The 21,611-nt window shown below is 36.8% G+C and overlaps 1 protein-coding gene across 4 annotated transcripts in view; it reads right to left on the bottom strand.

Annotated features, from left to right (window-relative positions):
• The window catches only part of OPHN1 (oligophrenin 1), a 581,757-nt gene that overhangs the window by 357,108 nt on the left and 203,038 nt on the right, over nt 1-21,611 (bottom strand). For all 4 annotated transcript variants that reach the window (XM_087427121.1, XM_004439895.3, XM_087427120.1 and 1 more), the window contains 2 exons: nt 12,051-12,112; nt 5,258-5,329 (listed from right to left, as the gene is read on the bottom strand). In XM_087427121.1, the coding sequence (XP_087283247.1) occupies nt 5,258-5,329; nt 12,051-12,112 (134 nt within the window). The remainder of the gene's footprint in view (nt 1-5,257; nt 5,330-12,050; nt 12,113-21,611) is intronic.

Genomic DNA, 21,611 nt, shown 5'->3' with positions numbered 1-21,611 from the left:
CACAGCTCACATCATTCTCAATGGAGAAAAACTGAAAGCTATCCACCTAAGAACAGGAACCAGACAAGGATGCCCAGTTTCACCACTTTCATTTAACATTGTATTGGAAGTCCTAGCCAGAGCAATCAGGCAAGAAAAAGAAATAAAAGGGATTCAAATTGGAAAGGAAGTAGTGAAACTGTCACTATTTGCAGATGACATGATTTTAGATATAGAAAACCCTAAAGAAACCACCAAAAGCTTTTAGAAATAATAAATGAAAATGGCAAATTTCCAGGATACAAAATCAACATACAAAATCAGTTGCGTTTCTATACATTAACAATGAAGGAGCAGAAAGAGAAATTAAAAATACAATCCCATTTACAATTGCAAGAAAAAGAATAAAATACCTATTAATAAACTTAACCAAACAGTTGAAAGACCTGTGCACTGAAAACTATAAAACATTGTTGAAATAGATGAAGACTCAAAGACATGGAAAGATATTCCATGCTCTTGGATTGGAAGAACTAACATAGTGAAAATGTCAATACTTCCTAAAGCAATCTACCAATTCAATGTAATCCCTATCAAAGTTCCAATGACATTTTCTACAGAAAGAGAAGAAAGAATCCTAAAATTTTTATGGAACCACAAAATATCCCAAATAGCCAAAGGAATCCTGAGAAAAAGGACAGAGCTGGAGGTATCACACTCCCTGACGTCAAAATATACTACAAAGCTATAGTAATCAAAACAGCATGGTATTGGCATAAAAACAGACACAAAGATCAATGGAACAGAATCAAGAGCCCAGAAATAAACCCACACATCTATGAACAGCTAATTTTCAACAAGTGAGCCAAGAACATACAATGGAGAAAGGAGAGCTTCTTCAACAAATGGTGTTGCGTAAACTGGACAGCTACTTGCAAAAGAATGAAAGTAGACCATTATCTTACACCATACACAAAAATTAACTCATAATGGATTAAGGCTTGAATGTAAGACCTGAAACCATGAAACTTCTAGAAGAAAACATAGGCAGTACACTGTTCGACATCAGTCTTAGCAGCACATTTTCAAAAACCATGTCTGACTGGACAAGGGAAACAACAGAAAAAATAAACTAATGGGACTACATCACAGTAAAACCTTCTTCACAGCAAAGGAACCCATCAAAAAAATGAAAAGACACCCTAACAATTGGGAGGAGATATTTGCAAACCATATACCTGATAAGGGGTTAATCTCCAAAATATATAAAGAACTCATACATCTCAACAACAAAAAAAAAGCTAACAACCCAATTAAAAAATGGGGGGTCAGCCTGGTGGAGCAGCGGTTAAGTGTGCACGCTCTGCTTCGGCAGCCTGGGGTTTGCAGGTTAGGATCCCAGGCGTGCACCAAGGCACCGCTCATCAAGCAACGTTGTGGTGGCGTCTCATATAAAGTAGAGGAAGATTGGCATGGATGTCAGCCCAGGGCCAATGTTCCTCAGCAAAAAGAGAAGGATTGGCATCGGATGTTAGCTCAGGGCTGGTCTTCCTCAATAAATAGATAGATAGATAGATAGATAGATAGATAGATAGATAGATAGATAGATAGATAGATAGATAGACAGATAGACAGATAGATAATAATAGTAATAATAATAATAAATAAATAAATAAATAAATTCAGTTTTTAAAAAAGTGGGCAAAAGGTCTGAAGAGACATTTCTCCAAAGAAGATATACAGATGGCCAACAGGCACATGAAATGATGTTCAACATCAGTAATTATCAGGGAAATGCAAATCAAAACTACAATGAGATATCACCTCACGCCCGTCAGAATGGCTATAATTAACAAGAGAGGAAACAACAAGTGTTGGAGAGGATGTAGAGAGAAGGGAACTCTCATACACTGCTGGTGGGAGTGCAAACTGGTGCAGCCACTATTGGAAAACAGTATGGAGATTCCTTCAAAAAATTAAGAATAGAACTATACCATATGATCCTGCTATTCCAGTGCTGGGGGGTATTTACCCAAAGAACGTGAAAACACCAATGTGTAAAGATATATGCACCCTTATGTTTATTGCAGCATTATTCACAATAGCCAAGACTTGGAAGCAACCTAGGTGCCCATCAAGGGGTGAATGGATAAAGAAGATGTGGTATATATACACAATGCAATACTACTCAGCCATAAAAAAAGGATAAAATCCAGCCATTTGTGATAACATAGATGGACCTTGAGGGCATTATTCTAAGTGAAATAAGTAAGAGGGGGAAAGTCAAATACAATGTGATCTCACTCATTAATAGAAGATAAAGATAACAACAAACAAACACATAGAGACAGAGATTAGATTGGTGGTTACCAGAGGGGAAGGGGGGAGGGAGGAGGGTGAAAGGGGTGATTAGGCACATGTGTGTGGAGGTGGATTGTAATTAGTCTTTGGGTGGTGAACGTGATGTAATCTACACTGAAATTGAAATATAATGATGTACATCAGAAACTTATATAATGTTATAAACCAATGCTACCACAATAAAAAAAGAATTATTAAACTATAAACTTATTAAACTAAAAAAAAGTAACTATAAGATATAAGGAAATTCTATATGGTACTCTAAGGGTAAGGGAAGGTACCCCAAGGAAGGACAAATTTGGAAGAAGTTCAGATCTCATTGGAAAAGGTATAATTTAAGGCACGAAGAGCAGATAAGTTTACTGGTTTGGCCTGGTGGTCTGCAGTCACTAAGTAAGCAGGAAGCAACTCTCCAGAGCGCAGATGGGGAGCAAATAATCAGCAACTAGTGCAGGAGGTATAGAGAGAGGACGGGAACACTAGGTTGCAGGTGAGCTTCACAGGCCCAGCCTTCCTCAGTGGGAACCTCCTATGGCACAAGCAGGCTGTATGGGGGCTGGTAGAGGAAGGAGGGAGCAGCAGCTCTGTTATAAACCTTCAGTCAGCAGGCGGGCTGCATGGGGGGGCCAACAGAGGGAAGCTAGGGGACAACACGGGCAGGGAGGCCTTCAGGAAGAGACCTATACCAAGAGACCTGAAGGAAGGTTATCACCAAGCCAGGCAGAGGCTTCAAGGTCATTGAGGGACCACGTAGTCTGGGTATGTTGCTGGGTCAGAGCTCCATCGGATATCTCAGTCCCATTCTACTGACCCACTGTGCAGCAGCAGCCAGAAACTTCAGGAGAGCCCCTTCTTCCTGCAATATCCCTCCAGCACCCTCTACTGAGAAAGCTTAACATCTTGCTCGCTGTAAAAGGAGAGATGCTTAAGGGAATTTTGTCCATTTTCATACAATGGGTATTGAGGAGTGTTGGAACTGAGAAGCAATAAATTGATAAAACACAGGGGTAGACTGGAAGCTACATTTTCTAGTCCATAGTTCAGTTCTCTTTGAACTACCCTAAATTTTACTACTAGCATAATTCTAGATAGTTTCTTTTTTTTTTAATTTTTTTATTTATTTATTTTTTCCCCCAAAGCACCAGTAGATAGTTGTATGTCATAGCTGCATATCCTTCTAGTTGCTGTATGTGGGACACGGCCTCAGCATGGCTGGAGAAGCAGTGCGTTGGTGCGCGCCCGGGATCCGAACCCAGGCCGCCAGCAGCTGAGCGCGCACTTAACCGCTAAGCCACGGGGCCGGCCCTAGATAGTTTCTTGAAAATGACTCTCACACTGAGAGTTGGTTACGTTCCTTGTAGGTGTGCAGGCTGGCCCCACTGGTAAAGAAGAAGGAAAAAAAAAGACTGATAGGAATTTCACCTTTCTGAGTCTCAGTTTCTTTGTTGGGATAATGGATACCTCACAAGTTTGCTGTAAGAATTAAAGAAGACAGCATATGTAAAATCCTCAGCCCAGGCCTGAGACATAGGAAATATACAATAGAAATTTGTTTCGTTTCCCTCAGATAACGTCAACCACTGCAGCATATTCTTACTTTCCTTTTTCCTAGTCTCATCCATGAATGAAAGAAAACCAGGTGTGAGAGTTTTCACATTATCTGTCCTTCTTCATCCTTTTTATTCAGTGTTATGTAACAACTGTCATGTCACTTAAGTAGTTAATTATTTTCATAGCACCCTCGCGATTTTAAAGGTTCTTCTCTCCTCCAACTATATACTTTCCCAATTAAGTATTTATGTTAATGAGACTCCAGATGAAACAAGTGAAATCCAGCACTACTGAGCTTTCCAGAAAACTCACTTTCCTTGAATGCCAGTCACTCAAATAACACCTATGTCAACCTGACTGATGATATCAGGCATTGAGAGCACATCCACTATTCTGCTCTCTCTTATCAGTTTGGATCAAGGATGATATTGATACTTGTCATGATATTCCAGATGATAACCACTGGATGGTGTGTTCTAAGTCCTAAAAGGGCCAGATGCTTGGTCAAGATGCTACATTTAGTTCTGGTAGACTATCTTGGTCGCAGGCTGCATACATATTAGAAGTCACAAAATAGGCCCACACCTAGCTGAAAAGAATAAATTTGACAATTATTCGTACCCATTTATGAGACACTGAAATATCAGAGAGATCCATGGGTGCTCAAGCTGGAAGGAATCTGAGAATATCTGGCACAGTGCTGTCCAAGAGAAATTTTTATAGTGACGGAAATGTTCTATATCTGTACTGTCCAATAGAGTAGCTACTAGCCACATGTGGTTACTGAGCACTTAAAATGTGACTAGCATGCCTGAGAAACTGAGTTGTTAATTTTACTTTATTTGTATAGCTATTAGCTACCATATTGGACAGTACAGATCTAAATAGTATGGCTTAATGGAAAGAACATGGGATTTGAAGCTAAAAAGATCCTCAGGTCTAAATCCTGGCTTCTGTCACTTACTAACTATATAACTTTGGTCATGCCCTTTATCTTGTCCAAACCTCAGCTGCCTCATTTGTGAAATAGGGATCATACCAGACCCTCACAGGGTTGTTGTAATTAGAGAATGAATGTAAAGCATCCAGCCTAGTGCTCAGCACATAGTAAGTAGTCTTTAAATAATAGCTATTATTATCAAGCTCCTCATTTTCCAGATAGAGAAACTGAAGCTCCAAAAGGAGTATATTGTCCACAGTTACAGAGCTAGTCGGAAGCACAGCCAGGAGCCAATTCCAAATTATCTCACCTTTTTTGATGATGAGTTTTCTTATAAAGATGAACCCTCCTTGTCCCTGAAGAGTGAAGAGTGTTAGCCTACTCAACTGCTATAAAAAATATCTTATACACGTAGAGAAAATGTACCTTGGTGAAGCCTATTTGCTCCTTCCGGAAATTTTCCAGGGGTTTGATCAGCAAATCACTAGCATTATGTACCTAGAAAAAAAGAAAAAAACAAAAAACAACTTTTAGATTAGCAAGGTTCAGATTCAAGGTTCATTGTTACTAGGGCATTTCCTTGTAATACGCCATCCTACAAAATGTAAACTAGTTTGCTGGTTTGTTGGGTTTTCTTACTGTCTTTCTTCCCATATTGGTCTCTTAGAATCAAATGCTTTAAGAAGAAATGAGAGAAGGAACATTAGGAGCATTTCTCCATAACTTTACTGGTAGTTGGATCTGAGTTTTAATCGAAAAATATCCAGAGTTATGTCCAGAAACAGACACAGGTGCCCTGAAGTATATGTGGAAAAGAGAAGAGAAAGGAAATGGAAAATACATGAAAAGGCCAATTGCACCAAGTGCAAACCATTTCATGGGAGGCAAATGAATTAGAAGTAAGAGGATCAGGATAAATCCCAGGATAAATCATTTCCAGTCCTGCCCTGGTGTGTCATAAAACCAAAACAGTTCCTTCAGAACTTGGAGTGCATTACAGCATCACAGAGAACACTGGACCAGGTCTTCAAATTACCTAACTATAGCTGCTCAGAAGCTGATATGAACAGCTTGTCTAGGTACTAAAAATATCGACATTGATATGGTTCTGGAGATATAAAAACATCATATCCAAACCAGACCCCTTGCTCAGTGGGCAGGTAGAAATATACAAAGCTTTGTCTCCCACCACCTTTTGGGGGACTGCATCTGTCCAAGGCAACAAGTGGGGTTTGTTTCTTCAGCCATGTGAATTAGCTGTACTTTAATGGAGGACCTTAGAGAACACATCTGAAGGACTGGATTTTAGGACCCATTCCATTAATTTTGATCTATTACAAGACAGGGAAATGAGGGACTGGCTTCCTTGTCAGATGAGACATAAAATGTCAGTAATACATGATATATCTTCATAACAAAAATAGAAGACAGAGTAGAAAGCCAGTTTTGACCAGTCCTGTATTTTCCAGACTAAGAATCAATTTTTGAACTTCCACCAAAAAGCATGGCAAGTTGGAGCATTAGTACATATTTTATCCAAATCCTGCAGGCACTTTGGGCTTCCTGTTTTGTGTTCAGGTACGATTCAAGGTTCAACTAAATGGGCAAACTCTCATCCAATCAAAGCTCCACTAGCAGCCCTGGTATTAAAAATAAAGACACCAGGGACTCTCCTTAACTGCAAACAAGAATTTTTCTACTAAAAGTACCAGCCCATCTCTCTTGCCCAAAACACTACATTTCCATGGATTGAAAATTATGTGATATCAACTTTGTGTACCTACCTGGAAACAAATTAAGTCATCAGTGTCAAAGATTCAGTACAGGGAGTCATTTTTCTTCTTTACTATCGTGGAAGTTTTAAAACATGGCCACAAATTCTGTGACACTCTTCCCATTGAGAGGTAAGGTCTCTGCCCCCTCTACCTTGAAAATGAGTGGGTTTTTTACTGCTTTGAACCAATAGAGCATAGTAGAAGTGACATTATGTGACTTCTCAGACTAGGTCATAAAAGGCCAGCAACTTCCACCTGGTGCTCTTGGAATACTCCCCCTGGGAGCCCTGAGCCACTATAAGAAGTTGGACTACCTGAGACTACCAAGCTGGAGAGGCCAAATGTAGATATTCTGGTCAAAGGTCCAGCTGAGCCCAGCCTTCCAGCCATCCCACCAAGGTGCCAGGTATGTAAGTAAAGCCGTTTTGGACCCTCCATATCAACCCACCTCCCAGGTGAATACCACCAAATGGAGCAGAAGAATCACTCAGTTGACCCCTGCTTAAATTCCTGACCCACAAAATAACGACATAAAATTAAGTTGTTTTAGTTTAAGCCACTAAGTAACAGAATACGTTGTCAGGCAGCAATAGATAATTAGAAAAACTATTTCAGTTTCACAAAGGTAACACATAAAAAGTGACTACCTGGAAACGTTGAGGAACTTTGCCTTTGAATAAGAAGTGAACATGTCACATCCTTCTAAAGATAGTAGTATGTGTCAAGCCTCTGTATGAATATTCAGCTGAGCCCTTGAATATGCAGGCACCCCAAGGATGGCAGAGTTGACAGTTTTTCATGTTCCAAGGGAGATTTATTGCACAAGCAGGTGTGCCAGCAACTTCTCACACAGGGTCCATAAGACCACTGCTTTTTATATGTTTGGCCCTGTCTCAGTCTAGGAAAGTAGTATATGATTCATTGAAATTGGAATCCATAGTTTTCCCTTAATTGTATTGGCAATACTGCTCCTAATCGCCTACAACACAAATAGATACTCTGAACCTTTTCCTCTCTTTAACACTCATTGATTATTATACTACTTTCTGAGAGAACATAGAGCTAGAGATGTAAGAAAAGGTCACACCGAAGCTTGGCATTTTTTTTTCTTTTTCATGCTGTTTTATCCTTAAACCCCTTAGAAGTCTAGTAACTAGACTTCACTAAAATTTGGCCTTTATTCACCTTTCTGATCACTGCATCCATATTGTGAGCTTTCTAGGAGAAAAGCTCCTACCTGCTATCTCAGGGTACAATCCCCAGCATGATAAGTGACATTCTAAAGACATTAGTGAGTTTATCTATTCAGGTTCCTTTTGAATGAAACCCATAATAATACTAGATAGGGCATTTAGCAGAATAGAGATGGTATTCAATCCAGTAGTACAGGATTGCTCAGGAATCTTTGATGGTTAATCAATTACCAAAAGCAGGCATTGAGGATGTACTGTTCGAAATGTTATGGGCCTCTTTAGGTCATCCTTGACAGTCCTCAAAGACAGACCTTGAACATTGCCAGTATAGGTCCCCTTCAGAGTCAGAAAGGTATCTAGGCAAGCCTCTTATCCTTAACTATACAGGAAGCCTGTTACCCAGACTTTTAAAGGCGACCTTCCGAGGTACTACAACCTCCCCCAGGGTACTGTTTAAGAAATCACAGCTGGGATGCTACTCTTAATTTCTTCCCTCCATAGTTTCTTCCACAATTTAAATTCATTTATGAGAATGACTAGACATTTGCACATGCCACAATGCTAGGGCTGTGAACTTCTTTCCCGTTCTTCTAAAGCTTCTTTTGGCTTCTTATAGAAAGGATAAAAAGCTGTTTAACACCTCCCAGATTACCCATATTGGGGTACAGGAGTCCTTTTACCACAGTTCCAGGAAATGGGAGAAGTGCAGTCAAGCAATGAATTCCTGGCATGTTGTGAAAGGCCCTCATTGATCCTAACCTTCACAGCATTCCTGTAATTAAATAGTAAATGGGGAGCCAACATTCAATACTTGTTTGAAGAGTTGTGGGGACAAAAGGGCATAACATAATTAAAGACAGAAGAAAATGAGTCAGTCCCATGGAAAACTGCCAGCGAGAAGGATGAGAAAAACAACATCTCAAAAGATGAATCCTACTTCAATATTTTAGAGCTTGTAATTGGGTAAGTAAAGGAGATCAAGAAACAACTAAGGCTGAAGAGAAGTACAGCTGAGCTTTCTAATGGTATGTGAACGAAATGGGGGCAAATGCCTTTGAGATCAACATTGGCAGCAGTCCGTCCACAAACTCTTTGGGCAGAAGAAAACATTTAGTAGAGTGTGGATTAGCTAGTGGGCCATCTACCAGGCTCCAGGGAAACTACCCATACTGGTCTCTCCTTAGAATCCTTAGAAGCAAATCTCTTAAACTAAGGAAATTCTCAAGTCAAATTTCCACAAGCAGAATCTTGGGGGCAACAAAAGATAACTAGAAACAACACATATAATCAGTGGTTTTGTTATTTATAAAACACTTCCATGATCATTATATCATTTGGAGTAGTTACAACCACCTTGGGAGATGGGGATTACTTTCCTCATTTTACATATAAAGAAAGAGAGACAGCAAAATAAAGTGATTAGTCTGAAGCCAAGTAAGTTAGTGGCACAGCAATTACTAAAGCCTAAATCTCTAATTTCCTGACCTCTAAGCCCTGCCTTCAATCCTGCTTTTCTAGGGCCCTAGATGAAATGGTAGCAGTATTCTGAGAAGCCAGTACCACATTGTTGAAAAGGAAGAGTGATTACAGATTAAAGAACTCTTACTATTGGAAGAAATGAGCTTAACAAAACTGAGCTGCCAATAGGAAGTCATCCTATAAGAGAAAGTGAAGATAGACCTCTTTGTTGTCCTCTACAAAGTTCCCACTTTACCCTCACGCTCCTAATAAAAATAAATATTGACCAACATATGTACTTTCACATTTAAGTCCCAAATATGTCTGGGGTGGGGCCAAGGACCTGTATTTCTAACAATTTCCCAGGTGACACTGGTGCTGCAGGTCTAGGGACCACACAAAAAGATTATTTCTTGAACTGTTAAAATAAAGTTCACAAAAAAGTGAAATACTTAGGAATAAATCTAATAAAATATGTATAAGATCTATATGAGGAAACTATAAAACTCTGATGAAAGAAATCAAAGAAGATTTAAATAAATAGAGAGATAACCCATGTTCACAAATAAGAAGACTCAATATTTTTAAGTCAGTTTGTCCCAACTTGCTCAATAGATTCAATGCAATCCCAATCAAAATCCCCACAATTTATTTTGCGAATATTGACAAACTGATTCTAAAGTTCATACCTAACTTCAAGACTTACTACAAAGCTACTGTAATCAAGACAGTGTAGTATTAGTGAAAGAAGAGACAAATAGATCAATGGAACAGAATAGAGAGTCCAGATAATAGATCCACACAAATATAGCCAATTGATCTCTGACAAAGGAGCAAAGGTAATTCAATGGAGAAAGGACAGTCTTTTCAACAAATGGACATCCACATGCAAAAAATGAGACTAGACACAGACTTTACACTTTTCTCAAGAATTAGCTCAAAAGAGGTCATAGACCTAAATATATAACACAAAATTATAAAACTCCTAGAAGATAACATAGGAGAAAGTCTAGGTGACCTTGGGTTTGGTGATGACTTTTTAGATACAGCAACAAATCCATGATTCATGAAAGAAATAATTGATAAACTGGACTTCATTAAAATTAAAAACTTCTGCTCTGCAAAAGACACTGTTAAAAAATGAAAAGACAAACCACGGACTGGGAGAAAATCTTTGCAAAATACATTTCCAATAAAGGACTTTGCATCCAAAATATACAAAGAACTCTTAAAGCTCAACAATAAGAAAACAAACCACCCAATTAAAAAGTGGGCAAAAGATCTGAGCTGACACCTCACCGAAAATGATCTACAGATGGCAAATAAGCATATGAGAAGATGTTCCACATCATATGTCATCAGGAAAATGCAAATAACAACAGCAATAAGATACCACTACACACCTGTTAAAATTAGTAAAATCCAAAACGCAGACAACTACAAATGCTGGTGAGGATGTGGAGCAACAAGAACTCTCATTCACTGCTGGTAGGAACGCAAAATGGTACAGTCACTTTGGAAGACAGTTTGGCAGTTTCTTACAAAACTAGACATACTCTTATCATACAGCCCAGTAATTGTACTCCTTGGAATTTACTCAAAAGAGTTGAAAACTTACATCTACACAAAAATCTGCACACTAATGTTTATAGCAGTTTTATTCATAATTGCCAAAATGTGGGAGCAACCAAGGTGTCCTTCAATAAGTGAATGGACAAACAAACCATGATACATCCATATAATGGAATATATGTATTATAATACATATTATATATGATATATATAACAAATATGTATATTATTCAATGATAAAAAGAAATGAGCTATCAAGCCATGAAAAGACATGAAGGAACTTTAAATGCATATTGCTAACACAAAGAAGCCAATCAAAAAAGGCTACATACTGTATGGCTCCAACTATATGACATTCTAGAAGAGGCAAAACACAGTAAAAAGAAAGATCGGTGCTTGCCAGGGGTTCAGATGTAGGGGAGGGAGGGAGGGATGAATAAATTGAGAACAGAGGCTGCTTAGGGCTGTGAAAATACTCTGTGTGATGATACTATAACGGTGCAGACATGTCATTATATGTTTGTCAAAATCCATAGAATGTTCAACATAAAGAGTAAACCCTAATGTAAATTATGGACTTTAATTAATATTGTGTCAATATTGTGCCAATGCTCATTAATTGGAACAAATGTATCACATTTGCAAGATGTTAATAACAGGAGAAACTGTGTATGGAGAGGGGCGAGGAAGAGAGGGAGTATATGAAATCTCTCTGTCCTTTCCACTCAATTTTTCTGTAAAACTAAAACTGTTCTAAATATTAAAGTCTATTAATTTTTAAATTAGACTTTAAATGTAAGGAAAAAAGTCTTCATATAGATTTTAAATAAAACAATCATATGTCAAATATAAATAAAAATAAAGCCCATATTATTATTTCTGGAAGCAGAGAAACACATAAATAAATAGATAATTAGTTTAAGAACACTAAAAGACCACAATTTTTGTCAACATGTTACAGCCCAGTTTAACGTCCTGTGAAATCCTTTCTCACTGAAATGAACAGGGATAGGATTTCACACTAATTTCTCTCCATTTAATGCTAAATTCTCAGGGTGGGAGCTTCAGATACAATAACCAGATCTATTTCCTGTCTTTACAGTACCAGGCAGCAATGAAACAGAAACCAAAACAGCAGAGCATCAATCCAACCAATGAGGACAGGAAAAATCCCCAATATCAGCCTTGATCTCGGCTCCAGGCCCAGTGTCAGTGACCTACCATCATCATCCTCTCATTTTCTACTTCATTGAGCAATTCGGCAAATTCCTTGAAGGATTCAGCTGGAAAAATAGAATAAAAGATAAACCAAATTAATCATATACTTGAAAGGCAAGAGGGCAGATGTCTATGCGACAGGAGGTAGGGACCAGTGCCCCAAGCCCGCATGGCCACTAGAGGAAAGCATCAAATCTAAGGCCAACAAGATAATGTGTTCAGTGCCTGTTGAATGTTTCCTTTTCTTTTTTTTTTTTTTTGGCCAATCCGTCTACCCAAGAGGTTTTTTTTCCCCCTCCAGTTTTATTCAGATATAAATGACATACAGCACTGTATAAGTTTAAGGTGTACAGCATAATGACTTGACTTATATATATTGCAAAATGAATACCACCATAAGTTTAGTTATCATCCATCACCTCATATAGTTACCAATTTTTGTTTCCTTTGTGATGAGAACTTTTAGGATCTCCTCTCTTAGCAACTTTCAAATATACCATACAGCAGTGTTAACGATAGTCATCATGTTGTACATTACATCCCCAGTACTTATTTATCTTCTAACTGGAAGCTTGTATCTTCTGACTACCTTCACCCAATTGCCCCACCCCCTACTCCTGCCTCTGGCAATCACAAATCTGATTTATTTTTCTATGAGTTTGTTTTTTTGATTCCACATAGAGTGAGATTATACAGTATTTGTCCTTCTCTGACTTATTTCACTTAGCATAATGCCCTCAAGGTCCATCCACTTTGTCACAAATGGCAGGATTTCCTTCTTTTTATGCCTGAATAGTATTCCATTGCATACACACACACACACACACACACACCACATTCTCTTTATCCATTCATCTGTCAATGAACACTTAGGCTGTTTCCATGTGTTGAATAGTATAGACAATGCTTCCATGAATATGGGGGTGTGGATATCTCTTCAACACAGTGATTTTGTTTCCTTCAGATATATACCAGGAAATGGATCTTAAGGTAGTTTTCTAGTTTTAATTTTTTGAGGAACCTCCATACTGTTTTCCACAGTAACTGTACCAATTTACATTCCTATTAACAGTGCACAAGGGTTCCCTTTTCTCCACATCCTCACCAACATTTATATCCTGTCCTTTTGATGATAGCCATTCTAACAGGCGTGAGGTGATGTCTCATCATGGTTTTTATTTGCATTTCCCTGACGATTAGTGATGCTGAGTACCTTGTCATGTACCTGTTGGCTAACTCAATATCTTTTTTGAAAAAATGTTTATTCAGGCCTTTTGTCCATTTTTTAATTGGATTATTTGTTTTTTTGCTATTGACTCGTATGAGCTCTTTATAAATTTTGGATATTAACCCTAATCACATATATTATTTGCAAATATTTTCTCCTGTTCTATAGGTTGTCTTTTCATTTTATTGATCATTTATTTCACTGTGCAGAAGCTTTTTAGTTTGATGTAGACCCACTTGTGGATTTTTTACTTTGTTGCTTGTGTTTGGGTGTCACATCCAAACTATCACTGCAAGACCCATGTCAAGAAGCTTTTTCCCGTTGTTTTCTTCGAGGAGTCTTATGGTTTCAGGTCTTACATTTAAGTCTTTAATCCACGTTGATTTACTTTTTGTAAGTGGTGTAAGATAGGAATCGAGTTTCATTCTTTCACATGTGAATATCCAATTTTCTCAGCACCATTTATTGAAGAGACTATCTTTTCTCCATTGAGTATTCTTGGCTCCCTTGTCAAATATTAGTTGACTGTATATGCATGGGTTTATTTCTGGGCTCTCCATTTGGTTCCACTGGTCTATGTGTCTGCTTTTATGCCAGGATCATACTCTTTTGATTACTGTAGCCTTATAATATAGTTTGAAATCAGGAAGTGTGATGCCTTCAGCTTTGTTCTTTTTTCTCAGGATTGCTTTGGCTGTTTGGGGTCTTTTGTGCTTCTATGAACTTTTGGATTGTTTTTTCTACTTCTGTAAAAATGACATATCAGGAAATAGAGCTTAATTACCCAAAAGTATGTTCTTATATTGTCTTGATAGGGATTGCATTTAATCTATAGGGGGCTTTACGTGGTATGGACATTTTAACAATATTAATTCTTCCAATCCGTGAACACGGGATATCTTTCCATTTATTTGTGTCTTCTTCAATTTATTTCATAATGCCTTGTAATTTTCACTGTAGAGCTCTTTCATCTCCTTGTTAAATTTATTCCTAAGCATTCTGTCGTATTTGATGTTATTGTAAATGGGATAATTTTCTTTATTTTTTTCAGATAATTCATTGTTAGTGTATAGAAACACTAGAAACGCTGATTTTTGTATGTTGATTTTGTACCCTGTAACTTTACTGAATTCATTGATTAAATCTAACAGTTTTTGGTGGAGTCTTTAGAATTTTTTTACATATAAAATCATGTCATCTGCAAATAGAAACAATTTTACTTCTGCCTTTCCAATTCTGATGCCTTTTATTTCTTTTTCTTGCCTGATTGTTCTGTCTAGGACTTTCAGTACTTTGTTGAATAGGAGTGGTGAGAGTAGGCACCCATGTCTTCTTCCTGATCTTAGAGGAAAAGTTTTCAACCGCTCACCATTGAGTATGATACTAGCTGTGGGCTTCTCATATATGGCCTTGATCATGTTGAGGTACATTCCTTCTATAACTAATTTGCTGAGAGTTTTTATCATGAATAGATGTTAAATTTTGTCAAATGCTTTTTCTGTATCTATTGAGAGAATCATATGATTTTTATCTTTTATTCTATTAATGTAATGTTTCACATTTATTGATTTGCATATGTTGAACTATCCTGGCATCCCAGGGATGAATCCCACTTGATCACTGTGGATGATCCATTTAATATGCTGCTTAATTCTGTTTGCTAGTATTTTTTTGAGAATTTATGCATCTATATTCATCAGGGGAGTTGTCCTGTAGTTGTGTAAGAGTTCTTTCATAGCTAATATTTCATTTAGTCATCACAGTCACCCTTAGGAGTATCTGGGATTTCTCTCATTTCATAGACAAGCAAAAAGATTATGGGAAGGGCAATGGCTTTGCTGTGTAAAGAAAAGCAGCACTAGAATCCTAAGACCTAAGTTTCGATCCCTGCTCCACACAATTCAACAACCTACACAAATTTCTCTCAATTTAGCCCTTCCATGCCTCAATTTCCTCATCTGTAAAATAAGGATATTACTAATTGTTACTTCAGAGTGGTTATGGAGATAGAATGAAATAATAGGTTACCCATAGGTTTTGTAAAATGTTAAGTGTCATTTTTCTTGGTTTTAGAAGCACTGTGGTTGAGTAAAAAGCACATTTGACTTACTAACTCTCTACCTTTGGCAAGTTACTCAAACTCACTGAGACCCACTTTGCCTACCTACAAATAATAATTCCTATCTCACAGGGTTGTTTGATGATTAAATAAGATAATACATGCACAGCTCCCAGTACACATGGTAGCCATTCAATAAATGTTAGTTCTGCTCCTTTTTGGGTCTAAGGCAGTGATACTCAACACTGGCTACACATTAGAATCATCTGAGGAGCTTAAATATCAATGCTACATCCCTTCCCAGACCAATTAAACCCAATTAACCTGCTAAGTGTCAGAAAACTTGGTTGGTGTAACACAATACAATTGCAGGGGTGAATACCCAGAGGTTGAATTAGGAAATATAGCTTAATTCCCTGAAAGTATGTTCTTATATTGAAATAAAATAAAAATAAATGAACAAAACAAAATGACAATAACAATAAAACTATGTTCTAGTAGCACAGAAAGCAGTAAGACCCAGCTACTCTCTTGTTCCTTTTTGTTTTATTCTTATTATATTTAACCACCAGCTCTCTGACCCAATTTTATCAGAATTTACACGTTAAGTCCAAAAACAAAAACAACAAGATAAACACCTTGTTCCACAGTAACAGAAGAGACTCAGATGGTCTTATCCAAATCTTCACGCGATGCTTCAAACCCTGGGCGACATCCACCATTAGCAGCCATCCAGCTCCAGCTCACACATCTCTAGTGATAGTAGTAGTAACCAACTTGTCTTGGTGTGCCAAGGACTATCACAGTTATAAAACTGAAAGCCCACATTCCAGGAAACCCCTCAGTCCCCATATGCTCAGAAATGGTAGTCACCTTAAATGACAGGGGCTCACTCTCTCCTGGAGCAGGCCATACCTCACTTTCAGAATGTCTCTATTAAAAACTCTGTCCCTAATACTAAGCCTAAATCTATCTCTCTGCATTCTAGTTTTGTTTTTCCTCAGGTACCTGAAGAGCTTTTGTGGGACTGTAGATAAGAACGGCATGTGATATGTTTAAAAGAACATTAGATGGAGTAATAGATAAGGAGGATTCTAGTTTAGGGGACAAGAAAGAAAAATAGAAGGAGCATGATCTTTAGAGAGAGAGAGACCTGGATTTGCAGCTTCATTCTATCATCTTCTTGCTATGTGACTTTTGATAAGTGACTTGACCCCTTTGAGCTTCAGTTGCCTAACTTGTCAAATAGGCATGATGATATACCCGAGAGTGTTATTGTAAGGACTAAATTACAAAGTAAATGTAGAGTGCCAACACACAGTAGATAATAAACATTACCCCTTCTTCCCCATCCCAACTTTCTACTGTTCTAGTGCCAGTTCTGCCACTTACTGGGGAGGTGACTGGGCAAGTCACTTCTCCTCCCTGGATTTCAATTTCTTCATATACCAAAGAAAGGTAAATTAAGCTAAATAGCCTTTACTGTTCCTTCAAATTCTAATAACTACTATTTTAAAGTTCCCAACTTCTCACCAGAAACTGGAAGAATATCCTCAAATGATATCTGAATTAAAGAGAACATATTGAAAGCCTGGAAAAACAAATGCACCCATATTAATATTTTTTAGTTAAAAATACATTCCCCTTCCTAAGAGAACTGGATAACTAATCCAGCATTTCTGGTACCAAAGACACTAAATTCAGGGTCAATACAGGACACCAGACAACAGCATTTCTTTCCTCTGAGGATTAAGTTACTGCACACGCCTAAGGAAGTCACTTTTGCAAACACTGCAAATTAAAAGCTCAACATCAGCATAGAGAATAAAAATATCCTAATCAAAAAGAATAAATAAGAAAAAATGGATATGTTCACTGACCTCCTGTCCCCAAATACTTTTTGCTACAAAAAGAATCAGAGAGATTTTTTATTATTCTGGCAATTTTTCCAGGCAAGATCAGTTTGCCTCTAAAGGAAATATGACAACTATCATATTGGAACATTTAAAGGAAAAAATTAATTTCCCGAAACGTAAATGTGCCAAGCCCTTTAGCTGACAGCTTAATCCTCACAATAACTTTATTAGGTGCATGTAATTATCCCTAATTTGAACGAGAGAAAACTAATGCTCACAGAGGTTAAGCAACTTGTTCAAGGTCACACAGGAAGTAAATGGCTGAGCTAGGTTTCAACTTCAGACCTGTCTTGCTGCCACAGCTAAGTTCTTGCCACTGTCACACTGCTCACACTTCTCCAGGTAGAGGTAACCAAATATTAGGTTAGTAACTACCATCTGAATAGATTATCAAACAGAGATGGGGGAAGCTACTACTACCAGCAGCTAGGCTTTTAAAATGAGTCAGGCTTCATCATCCATGAAGAAAGAAATTCAAAATTTGACAGTATTAAGGATGCCTCAAAGTAAGCTTTGGCTAAAAGATTACATCATGTTTAAAACTGAAATATTATTTACATATTATAAAATGCACCATTTTAAAGTGTACAACTCAGTGGTTTTTAGTATATTCACAAAGTTGTGCAATCATCACCACTATATAATTCCAGATCATTTTCATCACCCCCAAAAGAAATCACAAACCCATTAGCATCACTCCCCATTATCTACATTCAAGCAACCACTAATCTACTTCCTGTCTCTACGGGTTTACCTACTCTAGACATTTCATACAAATAAGATCACACAATATGTGGTCTTCAGTGACTTACTTCTTTCACTTAGCATAATGTTTTCAAGGTTAGTCCATGTTGTACTGAGTATCAATCCTTCTTTTTATTGCCACATAATGTTCCATTGTATAGCCATTTCACATTTTTTTAACCATTCATCAAATTGATTTTAACCGTGCATCTGTACTGTTTCTATTTATTTGCTATCATGAATAATGCAATCAGGAACACTTGTGTACAAGTTTTTGCGTGGATACCTGTTTTCAGTTCTTTTGGGTATATACCTAGGCATGGAATTGCTGGATGAACTCTATGTTTAACTTTTTGAGGAACTGCCAAAACTGTTTTCCAAATCATCTATGCAATTTTATATTACCAAAAGCAATGTAGGAGTGTTCCAATTTCTCCACCTCCTCGCCAATATTTCCTATTGTCTGTCTTGCTACCACTCACAATCCTAGTGGGTTTGAAGTGGTATCTCATTGTGGTTTTGTTTTACCATAATTACTAAGGATATTTAGAATCTTTACCTGTGCTTATTGGCCATTTATAGATCTTCTTTGGATAAGTGTCTATTCAATTATTTTGCCCATTTTATAATAGGGTTGGCTTTATCGCTGAGTTGTAAGAGTACTTTATATACTCTGGACAAAAGTCCCTTATCAGATAGATGATTTGCAAAATTGTCTTGCGTTCTGTGGGTTGTCTTTTCACCTCCATTATAGTGTCCTTTGAAGAACAAAGGTTTAAAATTTTGTTGAAATCCAATTTATCTACCTTTTCTTTTGTTGTTTGTACTTTTGTTGTCATATCTAAGAAACCACTGCTTAGTCAAGGTTATGAAGTTTATACCTTTATTTTTTCTTCTGAGAGATTTATAGTTTTAGCTCCTACATTTAGCTCCTTGATCCATTTTGAGTAAATTTTTGTATATGCTGTGAGGTAAAGGTCCAACTTCATTCTTTCCCATGTGTCTATCCAGTTATTCCAGCATCATTTATGGAAAAGACTATTCTTTCTCCATTGCATTGTCTTGGCACTCTTATCAAAACAAACTTGACCATAAAATAAGAGATTATTTCTAGACTCTTAATTCTATTCCATTGATCTCTATGTCTGTCTTTACACCAGTACCACACAGTTATGATAACAATACCCTTGTAATGAGTTTTGAAATGGGAAAGTGTGAGTCCTCCAACATTGTTCTTTTTCAAGACCATCTGGCTATTCTAGGTCCCTTGAATTTCCATATGAATTTTAGTATCAACTTGACAATTTCTGAAAAAAATGGCAGCTGAGATTTTGATCGTTATTGAATTGAACGTGTAGATCAATTTGGGGATTATTGCCAACTTAATATTAAGTTTTGTGACACATCAACATGGGATGCCTTCATTTTTCTATCAGGGTAACGCTGGCCTCACAGAATGAGTTGGAAAGTATTCCTTCCTCTTTAATTTTTTAGAAGAGTTTGTGATGGAATAGTGTTAATTCTTTAAATATTTGGTAGAATTCACCAGTGAAGTCAACCATACCTGGTCATTTTTTTTGTGGGATATTTTTTAAGTTACAAATTCAACCTCTTTATTTGTTACAGGTCCATTTGCATTCCCTATTTCATGAGTCAGTTTCAGTAGTTGGTATTTTTCTATTTGAATTTGTCGATTTCATCAAGGTTATCTAATTTGTTGGCATAGAATTGTTTATACTGTTTTCTTCTAATCAGTTTTATTTCTGTAATGTCGGTACTCATGACCCCTATTTCATTCCTGATTTTAGTAATTTAAGTATGCTCCTGGTCAGTCTAGCTAATGGTTTGTCAATTTTGTTTATTCAGCAAACAAATTTTTTATTTTATTGATTATCTTTATTATTTTTCTATTCTCTATTTCAATTATTTCCTCTGTAATCTTATTTTCTTGTTCTGTTTGTGTTGGATTTAGTTTGCTCTTCTTTTTCCAAAGTCTTAAGGTTGAACATTAGGTTATGGATTTGAGATCTTTGCTGTTTCTTAATATAGGAATTTGAAGCTATTAATTTCCCTACCATTTTAGCTGCCTTCCATAAGGTATGGTATACTGTGTTTTTGTTTTCATTCATCGCAAAGTATTTTCTCATTTCCCTTACGATTCCCTCCCTCTTTAATCCATTGATTATTTGGGAGTATGCTGTTTAAGTTTTACATATTTATGTATTATTCAGCTTTCTCTTATTGATTTCTAACTTCATTCCATTGTGTTCAGCAAACATATTCTGTATGATTTCAATTCTTTGAAATTTATTGAGGCTTGTTTGGGGGTCTAATGTATGGCCTCCCCTGGAGACTATTGCATGTGCCCATGAAAAGAATATACTCTACTGTTCTTGGGTAGAGTTTTCTGAAAATGTCTGTTAGATATAGTTGATTTATGGTCTTGTTCAAGTCTTCTGTTTCCTTGTTTCTTCTATTTCCTAAATATTCTACCAAATATTTAAAGAATTAACACTACCCCATCACAAACTCTTCCAAAAAATTAAAGAGGAGGGAATACTTCCCAATTCATTCTGTGAGGCCAGCATTACCCTCATTGAAAATAGAGTGTTGAAGTCTCCAACTACTATTGTTGAGTTCTCTAATTCGATACTTTAAGTTTTGCTTCATGTATTTTGGAGTTCTAATTTTAGATGGCTATATATTTGTAATTGTTATGTCTTCTTGATCGGTTGACTCTACTATCACAATAAAACGTCCTTCTTATCTCTATTAACATTTTTTGTCTTAAAGTATCTTGTCTGATATTAATACAACTGCTCCAGCTCTATTTTATACTGTTTGCATGATATATCTTATCTCATCTTTTTACTTTCAACTTTAATTCCCTTGTCGTTTCTTTTATGATATATATTTATAGTTATTTTCTTAGTTGTCGTCCTGGGGACTACAATTAACAACTTAGAGTGATCCAGTTCAGACTAATATCAATTTAATTTCAATAGTATAAAATAACTTTTGCCTTATATAGCTCCATTCCCTCCTCCTCTTTTGTGCTATTACCGTTACATAAATTATATCTCTATACAAGTCCATCAGCATAGTTTTATAATTATTGCTTTATGCAGTAGCTTTTAAAATCTAATCAGAGAATAAAGGAGTTAAAAACAAAGATACATATGTACTGTCTCTTATATTAACCATGTAGTTGCTTTTATTGGTGATCTTTATTTCCTCATGTGGATTCTAGTTATTCTCTAATGTCCTTTCACTTCACCCTGAAGGACTTCCTTTACTATTTCTTCCAGGGCAGATCTGTTAGTAATTAATTCTTTAAATTTTTGTTTACCTCAGTTTGTCTTAATTTCTCCTTGTTTTTTAAATAGATAGTTTTGTTTCATATAGAATATTTGATAGTCTTCTTTTTTTTTTTTTTCAGTGCTTTGAATATGTCACTCCACTGCCTGCCTCTGGCCTTCATGGTTTCTCACAAGAAGTCAACTGTTAATTTTTTTGAGAATCTCTTGTACAATGTAAGTAATTTTTCCCTAATTTTTTTTTACAAGAGTCTCTCTCTGTTGCTGTCTTACAACGGTTTGACTGTGGTGTGTTTAAGC

This window comes from Ceratotherium simum, chromosome X (assembly GCF_057802395.1).
Source record: "Ceratotherium simum simum isolate JZ-2026a chromosome X, ASM5780239v1, whole genome shotgun sequence".
Taxonomy (NCBI): domain Eukaryota; kingdom Metazoa; phylum Chordata; class Mammalia; order Perissodactyla; family Rhinocerotidae; genus Ceratotherium; species Ceratotherium simum.
This window is presented reverse-complemented; position numbering and strand designations above follow the sequence as displayed.